Source organism: Ruditapes philippinarum, unplaced genomic scaffold (genome assembly GCF_026571515.1).
Source record: "Ruditapes philippinarum isolate M1 unplaced genomic scaffold, ASM2657151v2 ctg5096_1_1_1_1, whole genome shotgun sequence".
In the NCBI taxonomy this organism is placed as follows: Eukaryota; Metazoa; Mollusca; class Bivalvia; order Venerida; family Veneridae; genus Ruditapes; species Ruditapes philippinarum.
In genome coordinates this window covers 61,549-78,518 of record NW_026854104.1, presented here as the reverse complement: position 1 = coordinate 78,518, position 16,970 = coordinate 61,549, and the positions used below count along the sequence as shown (strand labels likewise).

Sequence of the window (16,970 nt, the reverse complement as noted above, 5' to 3'; positions counted from 1 at the left end):
ACAAGTTTTACTACTCCTCTATGAGTATATCATATATAAACTTGAATTTCTATGGAAAAGAAAATTAGTTTCTATATACCTGTATGGCAAAGAATATAGCAAACATGGTGCTTCCAACCAACAACAACAGAATAAACAACACACTTGTTGCTTTATCCAAGGAGGATTCCAACAGCATAATTATCTGAAATATCAACAATAACAACATCAAGGTTAAATATTGATATTATACACATGTCACTTTTTTAACAATATACAATATAATATGTTTATTGTAACAACATTTTGATCTCGGATTTGTATTCTGCTAATGTGGGGCTGGAAGTTTGACAAGTAAGATCCCTCCAAGCAAGTTTTAAAGGAACTCCACCATGATTCAATAGCCTTAAAACATAAATTTCAATTTCTTACATAGATAAGCTGGAGCATTTAAAACAAAAAGACATGTAAAAGATCATTAAGAAATACACTTATAAATAAATTGATAATTGTATGTTTGAGCTATTCTTATCACTAATTGAATGAAAATTACTTTCTTTTACTGAAAATTAATGAAAGTAGTTCTGTTGAAGTCATACTGGTTTAGACTTGCATGAAATATATACAAACATACATAAACTGACATTAGTTACTAATAGAAGACCATATGTAAACAAGCTTCCATAAAAAAGCTATACAACTTCTTTACATGTAAGAATTTGATATCCAGAGCAATATTTCAAAATGCAGTTAAAGAGGAAAAGTGTCTTTATATCAGTATTCATATCCAGTAACCACTAGTCAAATATGATAAATCAAGAAATTTTTTTTGTCTTCTTGATTATATTTCTAACAAATATAGTATAAACAGATCTCAATCATACAAAGAAAAGAAGCTCAGTAACAATACCTTTTGATCACCTTTCATTACAATTCTGGCAATGCCTCGTAACCAGTTTGGCATGATAACATCTCTTCTGTCTCTAATCCAATCAGCTATCCCCTTCCTAATACACCTCATTTTGTCGCCTAAAGGCCCCTCCGAACTTCCCAATGATATACCTGATTCAATGCATGTTTCATCATTTTTTTATACCAGTTAAAAGCATCACCTTGTGATATAAACTTAAGTACTCTTATCAGGTTTACAAGGTCTAAAAATCAGGGATGGAAGGAGATTTTTTTTCAACATGCTAATTTGTGCATATTTAAGAAATTAAAAATATAGACCTATAACATACTGTATTCCTAGAAATGTTCGCGGATACAATATTTCGCGTTTTTCACAACATCGACATTTTCGCGAAGACAAACTTTCGCGGATTTGTATTCATCGCAAATTCCGCTAATATTAAGTCACAACGGCCAAAATAACAGTTAATGGAGGCTGCGTTTTTGATGAATGACCTTGCCTGTTGGGTACTTTTAATTCTTTTATCTTTTTGACATTATAGTCGCACTAAAGTGCTACGTTACTTGATACCTTTTCATCAAATGACTAGTCGAACACGGACGGTTGTTCCGTTTATTTTCCTAGTATCTTTTTCACTATGTGATTAAGTAAGATTAAGTAAGCTTTTATTGTCATTTGAATCATAACTGACTTAATCTTCAAAACGTCGATACCTAATTTTTTTACAAAGTATTGGACTGTACATCGCTTTCATTATAACAACACCACAGCTGTTTATCAATGAAGCACTTGATCGCTATTGTACTTTTAACAAAGGATTACACCTACTCCAAGCAAACAAAATCCGAGTCATTCAATGTACGATAACTGTAAATGCTTTTGTATACGCCGTGACTAGCAAATAACGTCAATAAGCATGATAATTATTACTAATAATTGACATTTCTTCAGGATCCAAACAGGTATCTATAACATACATACATAATTCTTTACACACCTGCGTTTAAATGTTTTTGTGTAAGAAGATTATAATAAATATTCTGCATGTTTATGTTTTTATTTGGTTGAAGCTAGAAATGTTCGCGGATTTGTTATAAGTGACATATTCGCGGCTATAAAGATTCGCGAAATCATGCCTACCGCGAAAAACGCAAACTTAAAATGCGCGAAATCTTTTCTAGGAATACAGTAATGTGAAATTCAACTCAGTAAAAGTCACTGCATTATAATAGTGTTTATAAATTCTTTATTCAAAAGAATTAGAACCCAAATTATGTGTATGTAACCCTGGCCCTGTTATTACAATCAAATTGTTGACAAAATGCTTGTATTTAGCTACAAAAGCAGCAACCTCATTTTTTTTTAACGACATTCAGAAATACACAAACACCATTCTCAGAGAAGCAGTGCCCTAGTGGTTAAGGTGTCAATCTCTCTATCCAAGGATCATTGGTTCGAGCTCTTCTGACGTCAAGACAGGTTTTCATATACGACTAAGTAGCGATAAATTCAACAAAGTGGGCTTAAAGTGGTTCAAATAAACTTACAAGCTTTCATTGCGATTAAGCTAAAATAAAGATGTATAAAACCAACCATATTCATCATACATTATATGATATACCACTGTCTTTATCAAATATAATTTTAATGTAAAAATGAATGGCAGTAACAACATACTAGCTTTCTTGACAATCCATAACCCCATTGGTATGGGCAACAAGATGCAGACCAACCAGAAATGTATCCAAACTCTTGTCAACACAAGACCCCATAACAGTCCGATAAAATACTGGTCACTCAGTGACCTGGTTGCAGACTCCTTCTCGGATGGCGCTGATGTCAGTTTGCTACCTTGCTTAGGACGTCTGAGGACTTCTTGATGTACATTTAGTGAACTAGGTTTAGTGACGTCACCTTTGGCTTTCATCTCTGGTTTCATTGGAGTTCCTTACAGAAAATAAAATAAAAATTTATTTTTTTCAACATACATTATAATGCGACTCATTATAACACTAAGCTCAGAATAACGCTAAAAGCCTTGGCCTAAAAATCAAAGCAAAAAAAAAGAATCATATTTTTTGGCAATCTTATTTTTTCAATTATATTGATAATTCAACGAATCAACTGTAATACTTGTTCAATGAGTCAGTGAAGTACCATAAACAACTATAATTAAGACGAAGGTGTAAAAGCATGCACAGGTTAGTGTTAAAAGGCTCTTTTGTTCATTTTTGACCTGCCGATTTGTCGAGTACCTAACTGTTATCTTATAATCTCAACTTTGTACCTGCGTCACACGATCAACAATGAATTGAGTAAATCACACAAGCTCAAAATCAATAGTAACAAAAAAATTATCATTAACGTGCCAAGATGAGCAATGTCTCAATAAACTTAAAGATCTATCTCAGTGTATTTCACTTACTGTACTAGTAAATAAACATTGACTTAAATGGTCACAGTACCATTGTAAAATGGTAGAGTTCAATCATTGTATGTACATTTATTTGAAAGGTAAATATGCAAGACTGTATGAAGTCACCAATAAATAAATTTAGCAGTGGCCTTGTGGTTATGGTGTCTGCCTTTCAACCCAGGGATTGTGGGTTTGTTAAGTTGTCTGCCTGTCAATTGAACTCTACTGGGGAAGGTTACCTCACATCATACCAAAACAGGCCAATTTCCAGGAAATGGACTCCCACAATAATGCTTAACATAGACGACGAATAAACTCAAAGTTTAAGCACTATTAAAGATTCTCATCATTGGATGATATGTTAAAATATATTTATTAATAATTTAAAAAAGAGTAACATATATAATGACTACCTTGCATTCAATGCATTTGTAATTGAACAATACTACCACAGAACCAGTAATTTCTCTAATAATTAAAATATTATTTACCAATATTTTCAATAACAGGTATTGGTTTATCCCCTTCTGTCTCTTCTTCTGGTTGGTCAATTTTGTCATGTGACTCAGGAGGCGTGGTGTCGCCAATCAACATACTCATTGCAGACTCAAACATGGACTTTCGACTTGGGTCTAAAAGTGTGAAGAAAAGAACACAAAGAAATTTTTAGTTTTTCTACAGAAAAATACATGAAACCATATATCTAACAGTTTAAAAATAGTATTATGCATAGTTAAAGAGCATGCATTCTTCTCAATGATTTGGCTCAAAAATTTTCATAAAATTTTTTGTAGAACTGTATTTTTGTCAAAATCCTGAAGAGCTTATCATTCACTTTAGTGGAAGAAACTAAAATAAATAACTTTTTTTTTTTTTGCTTGTCTGGCTAGATTTTCTAGTATTCGCACCAATGCTAGAAAATTTACTTACAGGGTCTCTCCACCATTATTATGACAGAAATATATCTAAACAACATACATGAATATAGTGTCACCAGAGTGAAAGCTAACAAAGTTTAAAAATTAAAACAACAAAGTTTAATAATTAAAACAATGTTATTAATTAATAAGCCCATTCGCAACTTTACCTTGACCTTCCTCCTGTAGTCTTTTCATTTCATTATGATCCGCTACAAAGCCTACAATCATTACCGCACCCATAAATATCAGCAGAGGCACCCGCAATATACCTGCAAATAATAAGTTGCTGTATAGAAGACTTTTGTAATAACTTACTCATTATAAGGGTCAGTTTTTTATATTGAATGGAAGTAAATCTTATAATGGGTCTATAAGATAATAATTAGGGCATTGAATCCCATATGCATCAAACCATAATAATAGATGAGGACAAACTAATTTGTCACAGGTCTGTCCTCTATCATTTGCTCATGTTGAGAAGTTGCAAATTTTCAGTGGAGAAAAAATCTATGCTTGAAACAACGTCAAGTAAAACTAGTCAGATTTCATGCCTGCCTAAAAAGAAATTAAGTAATATATATAAAAAGATTTAAACTACATTTCTAAGATGTTGATAACAGATACATAATAAATGTATAAATATTGTTATTTATGAGTCTTAAATGTGTATCATAATAATTCTCAACTGTGTATTTTCTAAGTATGCTGATTCATGCAAATTCTATATATAACATACCACATGTTACCTAATCAATCAATTATGAATATGCAGATGAATTCCCCATGCAATACCAGTCTAGCAAATATACACATCTGATGATGAATACTCCCAGTCCATAGATCAAAAGTAACTATTGTATATCAATAGTGTTTGATGTTATACATGTTGTACATGTATATTATTTTCTCTTATTATACTTATCAACAGAAATTATACATTAGCAAATTAATGCTTGATTAACGCAATAGACTGGTTTGATTTACAAGGAATTGATGTTTATGATGTTCTATTTTTAGTAACAGTGACCTTGACCCTTTTGGGTTCAAAAACAATGTATAATATATACTGCCAAATACTGGAAATATTTTCATATTTCAATAGCATGAATATATACCATAAGATGTCCAAATAAAAATACATTGTATTTAATATAAAAAAATACATTTAAGATTTTTTAGAACTCTTATTTTAGAGTGGTAAGAATCTTAAATTTCTTTGCCATACAAATGAAATAACTAATAAGTTTGACGAAGTATTGTAGCAAACTGTTTAATTTTGTGGCCACAACCTATAAATGTCATATGACATACAAGCGTTACATAGTGACCTCATTATGTAGGGAATATGAACATTTTCATCTTACTCTCCCTGATTTACCAAATTGCATAACGTACCTGCAGTTGCTGCAACATGAAGTATAAACATTAGCCATACTGGTATGGATATCTTCTTCAGTAACCCTCGAGATTCGGGCGTCCACAGGAATATTATTGCTACAAAATATGCAACAAACACTGTCCATACCTGAAACAACAAAAATTATTTACAGGTGCTACCATAGACAAGTCTAAATAAAGGGGAGAGATAAGGGGTTAGAGTGTCTGCCTCTCAACCCATAGATCTTTAGGGTTTAAGCCTTACCAGAAAATTCCGTTATTCTGTGAAAAAACTTTTTCTAAGAATCAAATTTACAGGTATATGAACAAATTGTAAAATTTCTGACCTTGGAAGTCATATTGTATAGGTAAAGATTACTAAAGTAGAAAAAAGCATAACATTTTGGTTTTACTAACAAGTCAAAGAGTGAATGACTCCTAAACTCCAGCTAACAGAAGACCTATTGTCTAAGGGGAGTAAAAACTACATGTAGTCTATAATTATATAAAGAACACTTGTGATGTAAAACCAGTATCAGACAAAGATATTATGACACTAAAATGCTGCTTTTCTGAAAAGCACAGGTAATTTGTAACAATTAGCTGAAATAATACTAATTTCAATAATACACAAGCATTACATGTAGCTGTCACTATTAATAATAATTTTCCCAAACAAATCTATATATATATAAAATGGCATATTCAATTGATCAAATGCAAAGTTGCTCCATGTACATTTACGTCATTCTATCTTATAAATGACAACAAAATATTTGTATTGCTTGGCCATCTTTAATGGTTTTAAAGTACATACTTGAAGCAGTTAAGAACAGTGTGCAGTTATAAGTAGCAGTATATTACACTGCAATATCTATCATGTCTAGCCATCTCTGTAAAGAACATTAACTCATGATTAAGAGCAGGGTTTATATATATCGCTATAGCAACAGTTAATTACTGAAACAGTTAATGAAATTTACTTTCTGGCAAGCATGTTATTTGTTTAGTCCCGTTTTCACATCAGGCAGTGGTTTTCAGGCATGTCTGATTTTCAAATAAGTATCACAAAATTTTGAAACATATATATTTAAAGGCCCATTATGCCACAAAAATGCTTTAATTTTTGTTTCTAAAAACCTATCTATTTTTGGTGTACTTTAAAAGTTTCCAAAAACTTACTCATTAACAAATTACCTTAACCATCTTTTTCTTCTGTTGCTTTTCGGCAATGAGTATTGTAATACTAATAGTGATTTAGAATATTGTATGATAGTTAAAATACTACTTTGTTTACATTTTGCTACTTTAGTGACGGCCCCTTTAATGACACATTATTTCACATTAAACGCTACTTTCTACACGTAAAAAGAAACTAACATGGGTTCAAAACCATTATTTAAATGTAATTAAAGTCATGTTTACCCCTTCTTAAGAAGTAAAAATATATTTGTTTCTTAGGCATAATGTGCCTTTAACAAAGCTTGAGGAATGTGACCTTGACCTGTGTGAGCAGTCTAAAGTTCAAGTATGCTAGAGTTTACCCTTAACCTGCAGAACTTGTATAATGAATTTGCCCAGCTTTGAAGTTGGAACAGTCCATTATAATTTTCTAGGGATGTCAATATTGAAAATTCAAAAGAAAATTTTGCTGATAAGTTAGACTGTATGGCTGGCCTGGCCTTGTACTGGTGGCAAAGGTTTATCAGGTTCAGTTTTAGCGGCCTATGGTTTAAAGCTATCAAGGAAAGGCTCACCCTGCTGTTCACCAAATAAGAAATTTTTTTGAAAATATTTACGGAATTGGCCAAAAAAGATTTTTAAGGCTTTACAAAGCATAAACACAAACTCACAATGTAAACATTAAAGATTAAAGATAAACTAACCACATTAATAAGTACACTTTACAGTCATATTCATGTAAACAATGTACTTCAAATTTAACTTAGGGTAACAGCAAAACTTTTTAACAATTTATAAACATTAATTTGGACAACAAATCAATATAAAGTCATAAGTGGTGGTTTGGTGGAATGATCTACAACTTAAACGGCAGACAAGTAACTTCAACTTTCTTCTAAATGCTGACCGCATGGGGTCAGACCCTGTCAAGGACATACTTAATAGCAACCCCAGACATTTTATTAAAGTAACTGATAGGTTCAAGTATATCAATTATACATATAATATGCAATTATGCTTACCTTCAGGCTTCTAATAAAAAAGTTATGGTCTAAATTTTGTTGAATTTTCATTCTTATTTGTATAACATACAAGAGATTTGAGCTAGAAACTTTGCACTCATTGCTTAGCACTGATTGGTTCCAGAAACAAATTTTACAGTGCATCTATTAGATTATATATCTTCCTACACAATCAAAATATTTCAGAGGTTCTCAATCTGTAAAAACTCAAAACATTTATTTCATGTCTAAGAGTCTTGTAGTCATTGAAAATAATGTAACATTTAATGCATATATAAACAAGAGTGCAAGAGATACCCCCTAATACCACTTCATCAGAATCAACAGTGGTCATTTAGAGCTCAAGGACAACCTCCCTGCCAAATATAAGGGTAGTAAGCCAGTGCATTGTTAAGTTATGTATTCTACATAATTTAAATGGCAAAGATCAAAGTGACCTTTGCCTTTGACCTACTGACCTCAAAAGTGAAACTGCCAACTTATTGGACTGTTTTTAGTCAAGGCCCTTCAGACCATGACCTTTGACCTTGTGACCCCAAAATCAATAGAGGTCATCCACTTGTCATAACTAACCTCAATACCAAATATGAAGACTGTTGACCAAAGCATTCTTAAGCAATTGAGCCGACAAAGAAAAACTGATGGATGGCCGGAGGGACTTGCTGATTCCAGTATACCCCCTTACAACTTTGTTGTGCGGGGGTCTGAAAACAATTAAAGGGCCAAAAAGTTTGGATGAAATTGCAGCAGTAGTAGTTTTTGGGGAGTAGTTCTGAAAAAATTTTGTGATGGACAGACAGAAAGACAGACAGACAGATGATGGAGAATGATCAATATAAGTCTTGCTAATATGTACATGTAGCATGTGTCAGCTATTGTGTACCAGGGGTGTGGAAATATGAAATTTTGCCACTTGCCCACGGACAAGTTGGCCAGAAATTTTTACTTGTCCGCAGCTTAACTGTACTTGCCCATATGAAAATACAAAACATTGGCCATGTGTTTAAACAAAAGTTAATTAGAGGTAACAGTGTCCTTTCATATAGGTAAGTGTGAACAGATTTGCTTAGTAAAGACCAGACATCATTTCTGTAGTTTAAGGAAACAATCTACAACTCTTATAAAGCAATGAATGATGTCCAAACAATTATCCTTTTGAAAAAATTTGAACCAAAACAACTTTACAATTGTTACCAAATGTGCATTTTAAAATCTACTTTAAATAAAGAGTTAGGTTCCTCCATATGACCTGCATGTATCAAGGAGCCTGCTTTCCTGCAAGAGTTCTTCCATGGGTTGAAATGGTTGATATGAAAAAGTGATTTCCTCATAGTTAACCAAGAATTATAACTTAACTTTCTACAATAAATGTTCCCCATTGATAAGCGACAAAAATACAGTATTTTGTTTTTCCTACTGGCTCAGATTTTCACTTGTCCATGGACAAGTTCTATGGAAAAATCTACTTGTCCGCAGGCATAAAGTCCCCAGTCGGACAAGTCGGGCATGGGATTTCCACACCCCTGTGTACATGTATGTCCCATATATTCCCATTCGTAATTGAAGTAATAGTGACAGCAGAGTGCTCTACCCTTTATTTTTGTATGGAGTATTTTTATTGGTCTGAAGGTTTCACATGACCAATGAAAATACTCCAAACGAAAATAAAGGGGGAGCAATCCGTTACTTTCATTTTGGATTGAGAATTTGACATATTGGGGAAACGGTTTGTTGTAGTTTCATATGACGTTTTGATTTAACATTATTGTAAGTAATAATATAATTCTATCATATTTATATGTGCAATACAAACAAGAGCACCGGACAGACGGACGGACGGACGCCAGGGGGTATAACATAATATGCCCGAAATTCTTTCGGGCATATGAAAAATAATCATTCATTTCGAATAAACTGTTCAGTGGGGTAATTTTCACATAAACCCAGTGGTCTGGTTGCTGTTGACTTACACTTGCTGCGGCTTCGTGATAACATATCTTCTTACAAGTTGAAATGAGTGTAATGACAACTTTATTTCCTTTAAGAGTAATCAATTCCCTACCATTTCGAACCAAGATTTTGAAAATTGGTGAAAAAATGTTGGAGTTATGAAGTTCATCTTAAGGCGAGTGCTGAAAAATAAGCGGCAAATTCCATACCTTTACTAAATATATATTAATATGTATCTTGTTTTCTTGTTTTTGAGCATAGTAAGCATAGAGTACTGACCAATCAACACGCCTCAAAGACTGCGGTTCAGATATTGGTTGGTATATTTATTACAAGTCAGTAATTTCACTTCTAAATACACTCACCCAGAAAGTACTAAAATATCCAAGAAGGTCGTATATATGAACGAAAAATCGTTGCAGAATCCAAAAGGTTGTCCAAAGTGGAGCAAAATGCCATAACAGGTAAACAGCTTGTGTGCTGAGCAGTATTCCAAGGACTAGTTTTCTCTTCTGGTAAAGTCCTGTGCATAAACAATCAATAGCACTATCAGCACATTTGATTGGTGTTACAGCAAGTCCTACAAGAAATGGCGTTTCTGACTTATGTAAACTTGTTAACCAATTTCTCAAAGCACTCGTTAACGATCTTTTAAACGGATACAAAAAAGCTCCACACAAAACTGCCCAGAGTAGCGGTTTTAGAAACGATTCCAGGATAAAATAAACAGCTACAGTCGTTGCACATGCCAATAAAACGAAAATATTTGCAGCTGTATTATAAAACGCCTGTTTTATTGCCTTTTCATGTTCCTTTGGCAAGTTATTTAAAATTGTTAACGGAGATCTGGTTTCAGCAAACGGTGTAGACGCCATCTTTGTTTTGTTATTGATGATGGACACTTCCGGTTTAATTTTGGGTTTACCAATTTCTATTTATAGAGTATTAAAACGGTAGATATGCATAATGAGGCGTAATGTGCAGCAGGAAGTGTGCCTTTTTATGCAAAAGGTTTTATTGACACTTCATATATAGGGGATAATGAATAACTGTCGATTTATTCTAAATTCATTGAACGAGTTGAATAAAATCCAAAAAAAAAATCTCTGCCTACAGAACATCACTAATCCACAGGCAAAAGTATCGGACCTGGGAAGAAAAAATATGACCAGATTGATAAAAAAAATCCAGTACGTGTTCATCTTAAAAGTGTCAAAAAAAAACAAAAAATATATATATAATGACCCCCTTTAAAAATATACTATAAGTTAATTTAATAAGTTAATAAGTTACTTAACTTATAGTATATTTTTAAAGGGGGTCATTATATATATATTTTTTGTTTTTTTTGACACTTTTAAGATGAACACTGGTTTTTTTTATCAATCTGGTCATATTTTTTCTTCCCAGGTCCGATACTTTTGCCTGTGCACTAATCCTGCGTCATCACTTACATTGTATTTCACGGTAATGTCATATTTTCATGTGACCAGTGTTAACATTAGTCAGAATTGATATATTTTATTCATACACCTAAATATCAAAGTATACAGTAACCATATGACCGAAAATCTAACTTATTTAAACGATTTTATAAATATGTACAGTCTACGTAATACAAATTTGTTATACATGTACTGACTTACTGTGATAATATTCTTTTTGCATGTCAGAAAATACTATATTTGTCTTACAGAATCTTATTTTCGCGCAAGCTACAATCACAACTTTTCGACCCTTCTGTAAAAGTTTCATTTAGTGCAGGCAATCATAATCACCTTATGAAAAGCGTAACGTACGTTATTTTCTAAAATATTTTTCAAGTCCTGTTTGCTCAAGCACTCAAATGAATTAATCTGGAAATAACTGGTCTCATTTCTGTCTTAAACATCACATTATTGTCAGCGCTTAAACTCGTGACATTTAATACTGATGCAGAAAAAAAGCCAATGTGATTTTTTTTATTTGATTATTTCACAATATTAGACAAGCAATCTACAGTAATTAATAACTTAATTCAGGGTAGATATATGATTAAAGCCTTCATTTAAAACAAAGATTATCTGCACAGCTTAAAACAAATAATTTCCCACACAACTAGACGTGCTCATTTTTTTTCAATTCTTTAATCTATTGATTTTTCTGTCCAAGGAAACATTATAAGGAACATGTCATTTTGTTTATATTGTCGAATTAAAAAGAAAAATATGCTGATCACGTGATTCGGATCACCTTAGACGCATACTGCAGTATTGAGGGGAGATCACTACGAGAAGATTGACCTCCACTGTCGGATATATATTTTGACTACTGTTGGATAATAACAAATTGTACGTATTTATATATTTACAACTTTTATTGATTTATCTTTAATAGTAGTTTAAGAAGTTTACATTTCCCCAAATTATATGTTAAATGATTAAGATAGTTATTTGATATAAGTAAATACGTCTTCCCAGCTTTTTACGTATTATTTTCATTTAAATTGTTGTGTTTCTCTAAATAGGTCATGATCGATATAGTATATACATGTACTGTATGCATGTACTATATATACTGTAAAATATTACTATTTGTATCATAGTTTGGAGACCTTTCTGTTGAAAATGTGTCAGGGTTAAATCGTTCACAGACACTTGGGGTTTGGAGCTCAAAACGCCTTTAAAATCCAAATAAAATGCATATTTGTCAATCCCAGCACATGTACTGATCATATATATCAAAAAAACTTAATATAAGCCGTTTTGAAAAAAAGTCATATTTCAACATCTATAATAATAACTATAATAATACACTATATATACACTGTATTATTATAGATGTTGAAATATGATTTTTTTTCAAAACGGCATATATTAAGATTTTTTGATATATATGATCAGTACATGTCCTGGGATTGACAAATATGCATTTTATTTGGATTTTAAAGGCGTTTTGAGCTCCAAACCCCAAGCGTCTGTGAAATCGTTTACATATACATGCACAGTGCGTTAACTGGAGTGCGGGTATTAGTTACCCGCACTCCAGAGCATGCCCATTGATTGGCTCATTTTTGCTGGGGTTTACATATTGTGACGGCAGTGAAAGTGAAATCGACAGAAATGTCATATTTAGATGCTCGTTCATTGGTTCATTTTTGCCGGGGTTTCATATTGTAACAACAGGGAACGTGTTTTTATGTTTGACTATGATACAAAAGAGAAAGAACACCAAAACACTCGGTAATCTGTTTAATACTCGGGGGGCTACGCCCCCCTCGTACAAATCAGATAACCTCGTGTTTCGGTGCTCTTTCTATTACTTAACCCACTTACAGCTTGTCTTGCTGTGTAACGCCGTTGTTATTAGTATGAAAAGGCCCATTAATTAGTTGCCGTTTAAGACTGGAGCCTGTTTAATACTTAACAAAATTTTAAATTCAAATTATTTACATGTACAATATAGAAAAAAGAGCAACTTTGGCAGGGTTTAATGTGTGTCCACATTTAAGTAACATACATTTGAAGAAAGATAACAAAACCACTTTGTAAGTTGTATTATATATGACTGAATTAGATTACAGTCAATTTCGAGCATTTACAATTGCAGAAATTATGGAATATTGCCCTGTCTGTGATATCCCCGATAATAATAATAATAATAAACAACCAGATATGTCCTCTTACCGAATTTAAAGTCAATCTGATATTCATTCTTATTAACCAATACTCTCCGCACACATATCCTTGTCCGTCCGGACAAAAGTCAAAACCATTTATAAAGAAATCACTATAACATGTGTGCATGCACTGGTTGAATAGTGGAAAGTGCAGATCATGAGCAGACGGCAAGTATCTTTGAGTCGGCTAAGCTTGATCTGCATTGGTGACCTGGATTAATTCAATTCCCGCATGCAGGCTGAATATTAAGATCTGTTTAATCATCATTTTCTACACCAAAGGCAAATGATATGCTTTTATTAATGGTCAATAAGTACACAATCATGTAATAAAATTATTTATTAAATTCATTGATGTGTGTGTGCATGTCATGATTGTTGCTAATACGTACTATATACGAAATATGTAACAAATTTGTTAAACACATGCCTATTTTATTACTTTTTTTCATTTCAGCATGAAAGTGAACATGTTCCGGGCATTGAGGCTGTCTGTGAAGAGCGGAAACAAAGCAGGAATTGAACAGATTCTAAATGACGGAAAAGATGATATTAGTCTTTCCATGGATGACTGTAGAGATCTTTTTAAAGAGGCAATAATGGCAACAAATCATGAAGTTGTTCAGTTATTAATTGATACAAAGATTTTAGATAACGAAAGATGTCCACTAGAATATCTAAAACCGTTAGAAGGACGTACCATATTTGGTTTTACTGTCCTTGAAAAGTTTGATGAAGAAATTATAAAAATATTATCATCGAATGGATACGATATACTTTGCAATGAGGAATGTGCAGAACTTGTGACCAATATAGTTGAAAGCTTTCATCCGGAAGATCGGGCCGAGTTTAATACTTGTTTAGACAAGCTGAAAATAATACTAACTCATAGTTCTAACGTTTCTTGGCAAACAACATTTAGAGAATTACTGTTTAGTAAAAGTAAATGTCCTGAATTGATGGATTCCGTGGAATGGTTGAACAATCACTTTAAATATGGATACGGTTTGTGTCAGTTTAAAACTGTTGATAAAATTCATATGGAACTTGGAGAAGAGAGGTGGTCTGATGCTATTAATAGTATATTAACGCTTGGAAAAGATGATGTGAATACTTATGTCTATGACAGTTTCCCGCCAAGTGAAAACGTTCCTAAATGGACCCTTTTGGCATATGCCATGTTTAAACGTAATGCTGAAATTGTTAAAATGTTAATTGATAAAGGCGCCGATGTGAACAAGCATTCTGAAAGACTCCAAAATGGAAGACTGGTTAAGTTTACTCCTTTTGAGTTAGCTGTAGAAAAGAATGTTCTCGAATGCTGTCGTCTGCTTATAGAAAATGGCGCGAACATATTTTTGCAAAGCTATAACTCTTTGGGTAACATTTTGAAAAACGCCATCTGTAATGGGAATGTTGCTATGGTCAAACTTATTCTTAGTAACCGTTCTTACTCGGATAATGACATCAAGCAATGCATTGATGACATAGAGCATTACGACCATGACGTCACCACCCAGGCTGAAATGAAAGAGTGTCTGATAGTGTACATACGCTTTGGAAAATCTGACACAACAAAATCAATTAAAGCAATGTTGCTGTTTGAATACGGTACAGAGGAAGAAGCAGTGAACTTCGTTGAAGATTTTACTGCCGAAGACCTGAATGAAGAAATCCTGCCTGAAACTTTCAAACGAAGCTGGACTCTTCTCACATATGCGACAAAACTGAACAAACTAAAAATAGTTAAAACCCTTTTGGATAAAGGATGTGATATCCACCAGTTTACAAGGGAAATGTCAATTGTTCGCAATGGAATATCATTTAAAAGCCCCCTCATGTTTGCCATTGAAGAAAATAACAGTGATATTTGCGAGTTGTTGCTGAATCGAGGAGCGCTTATGGGAACTGATTTAAGCGTTAATTCAGTTCTTAGTTGTGCCCTAAGGCAAAAGAAAAGTCATATTTTACATCTGTTAGTGCAACATATGGGTGATGTAAATGATGTTTTAGAACGTTATTGTTACGTTACTGCTACCGAAGGTAGCATACCATTACGCGATGCTATAGATTTATTTAGTTTAGAGTTGGTTTGCTTCATGTTCCGAAGAGCTCGGATATCGCTTAAAGTCTGGATTATATTAGTGCAAAATTGGTTACAGCGTCGAGAATCATTAAGAAGAGGTATAGATGAAAGAGGGCATTGTCTAATTTACCTGTTAGTGGATTATTTAGCGTTCGTTCCGCATGAGTTAATCACAGCTCTTGCAAAGGTCTACAAACCAATTTTCCCGGGGGATTCGATAAATATGGTTAGAAACCGTTTACATAGTTTCTAGTATATTTTATTATTACATACAACTAAGTAAGTAAGCTCGACAAACGTGACAAGAAACTAGCTCGTTTTAATATCCTTCTTGACAAAATTAAACTATTAAATGAATTTTCTGATTTCAATCAAAGTAAATAATATTTGAAAAAATCACTGCTTTTGAAACTGAAACAATTTTATCTATTTCTAAGAATTAATTATTTAATCGTGTCTAAACGATTTCTCATTTAAACCTTTCCGTCTGAAAGTACCCATGTGACCAGTGTAGATTAAGATAAGCCGGATAATCCGTGTCGTCTGAACATGGTCTGAATGTTTGCTATTCCAGGACTGAAATTCATATTTAAAAAAAATCCCTAAATATGATGAATGAGTTTGTCCAGACTGAAAGCTGGACTAGTCCATTTAAGATATAAAGCGTAGCAAGGGCTATTATGTTTCCATCGATCTCACAGAATGCCATCGTAAAACAAATTCTATACACTAAAGATCAGAAACATTATCCATTTAAATGCTTTTTATGTTATTTTATTTGCCAGGAAAAACAACAGCTCCGAAAGCGAGTGGTTCGTTGTTCAAGCCTACAACACTGCTGTCGGTATGCTGTCCGTCAAACCGTTCACCCGTTCACACCGAGCACTGTTGAATCTCTTGGACTTCCTTTACAGCTCCAGGAGTACCTGCTGGAACATCCATTACAGAAATACCTGGATTATCCAGAGTCACATTATTAATTATGTACAGTTAGATTAATGAGCATGCGCAGTAAGATTATTAATTATGCGCAGTAAAAATCATTACGCTCATATAATAAATAAAACGTGTTTACTCAATAAAAGTATACATGTTCATACTAAATGTACATGAAAGAGCAAACAGACAGTAGACTCATTTCTCAATCGGAACGTCCTTGGCTATTATCTATAATAACTTCGGAGTTATTACGGATTGAAAAAAGTTCTACCACCAAGTTTCAGATGTAAACAGAAAAAGATAGTGTAATCTTCGATAATGTTTTATATATGTATATAATTCTGCTTCTAAAACAATTTTCAAACATCGAAGAATATGTAAAATATGTATTGCAAATATTAGTTTGTCCACATAATATGTAATCATTAAAATATATGCATTCACTTTACAGAAAATAAGTTTTTAATTACCTCTCTTTATTAGCATGAAATGTACATTCGGTAATATCTTTACAAATAATGAGCATTA

At 32.9% G+C, this 16,970-nt stretch overlaps 2 protein-coding genes across 5 annotated transcripts in view; one reads left to right on the top strand and one right to left on the bottom strand.

Annotated features, from left to right (window-relative positions):
• LOC132738961 (transmembrane protein 245-like) overlaps window positions 1–10,675 on the bottom strand; it is a 37,148-nt gene extending 26,473 nt beyond the window's left edge. For 2 of the 4 annotated variants that reach the window (XM_060726589.1, XM_060726592.1), the window contains exons 1-7: window positions 10,125–10,674; window positions 5,624–5,753; window positions 4,396–4,497; window positions 3,800–3,940; window positions 2,570–2,839; window positions 890–1,041; window positions 80–184 (exon numbers count right to left, since the gene is read on the bottom strand). In XM_060726589.1, the coding sequence (XP_060582572.1) occupies window positions 80–184; window positions 890–1,041; window positions 2,570–2,839; window positions 3,800–3,940; window positions 4,396–4,497; window positions 5,624–5,753; window positions 10,125–10,634 (1,410 nt within the window). In that variant the 5' untranslated portion in view covers window positions 10,635–10,674. Of the gene's footprint in view, window positions 1–79; window positions 185–889; window positions 1,042–2,569; window positions 2,840–3,799; window positions 3,941–4,395; window positions 4,498–5,623; window positions 5,754–10,124 lie in introns of all 4 variants that reach the window. The other 2 variants (XM_060726591.1, XM_060726590.1) reach the window with 2 other exon arrangements.
• Window positions 10,676–12,073: 1,398 nt separating this feature from the next.
• On the top strand, window positions 12,074–16,724 carry LOC132738960 (uncharacterized). Its single transcript, XM_060726588.1, has 3 exons — window positions 12,074–12,089; window positions 13,875–15,729; window positions 16,289–16,724. Exons 2-3 carry the CDS (start codon window positions 13,876–13,878, stop codon window positions 16,481–16,483), a joined length of 2,049 nt encoding a protein of 682 aa, XP_060582571.1. The 5' UTR covers window positions 12,074–12,089; window position 13,875; the 3' UTR covers window positions 16,484–16,724.
• Window positions 16,725–16,970: the final 246 nt, after the last annotated feature.

What these genes read in the sequence shown, in the direction of transcription:
- LOC132738960 (XM_060726588.1), top strand. Translation starts at nt 13,876, where the DNA reads ATGAAAGTGAACATGTTCCGGGCATTGAGGCTGTCTGTGAAGAGCGGA. An exon ending in CGGGGGATTCGATAAATATG is followed by an intron (nt 15,730 to 16,288) that starts GTTAGAAACCGT and finishes TTTATTTGCCAG; the next exon opens with GAAAAACAACAGCTCCGAAA.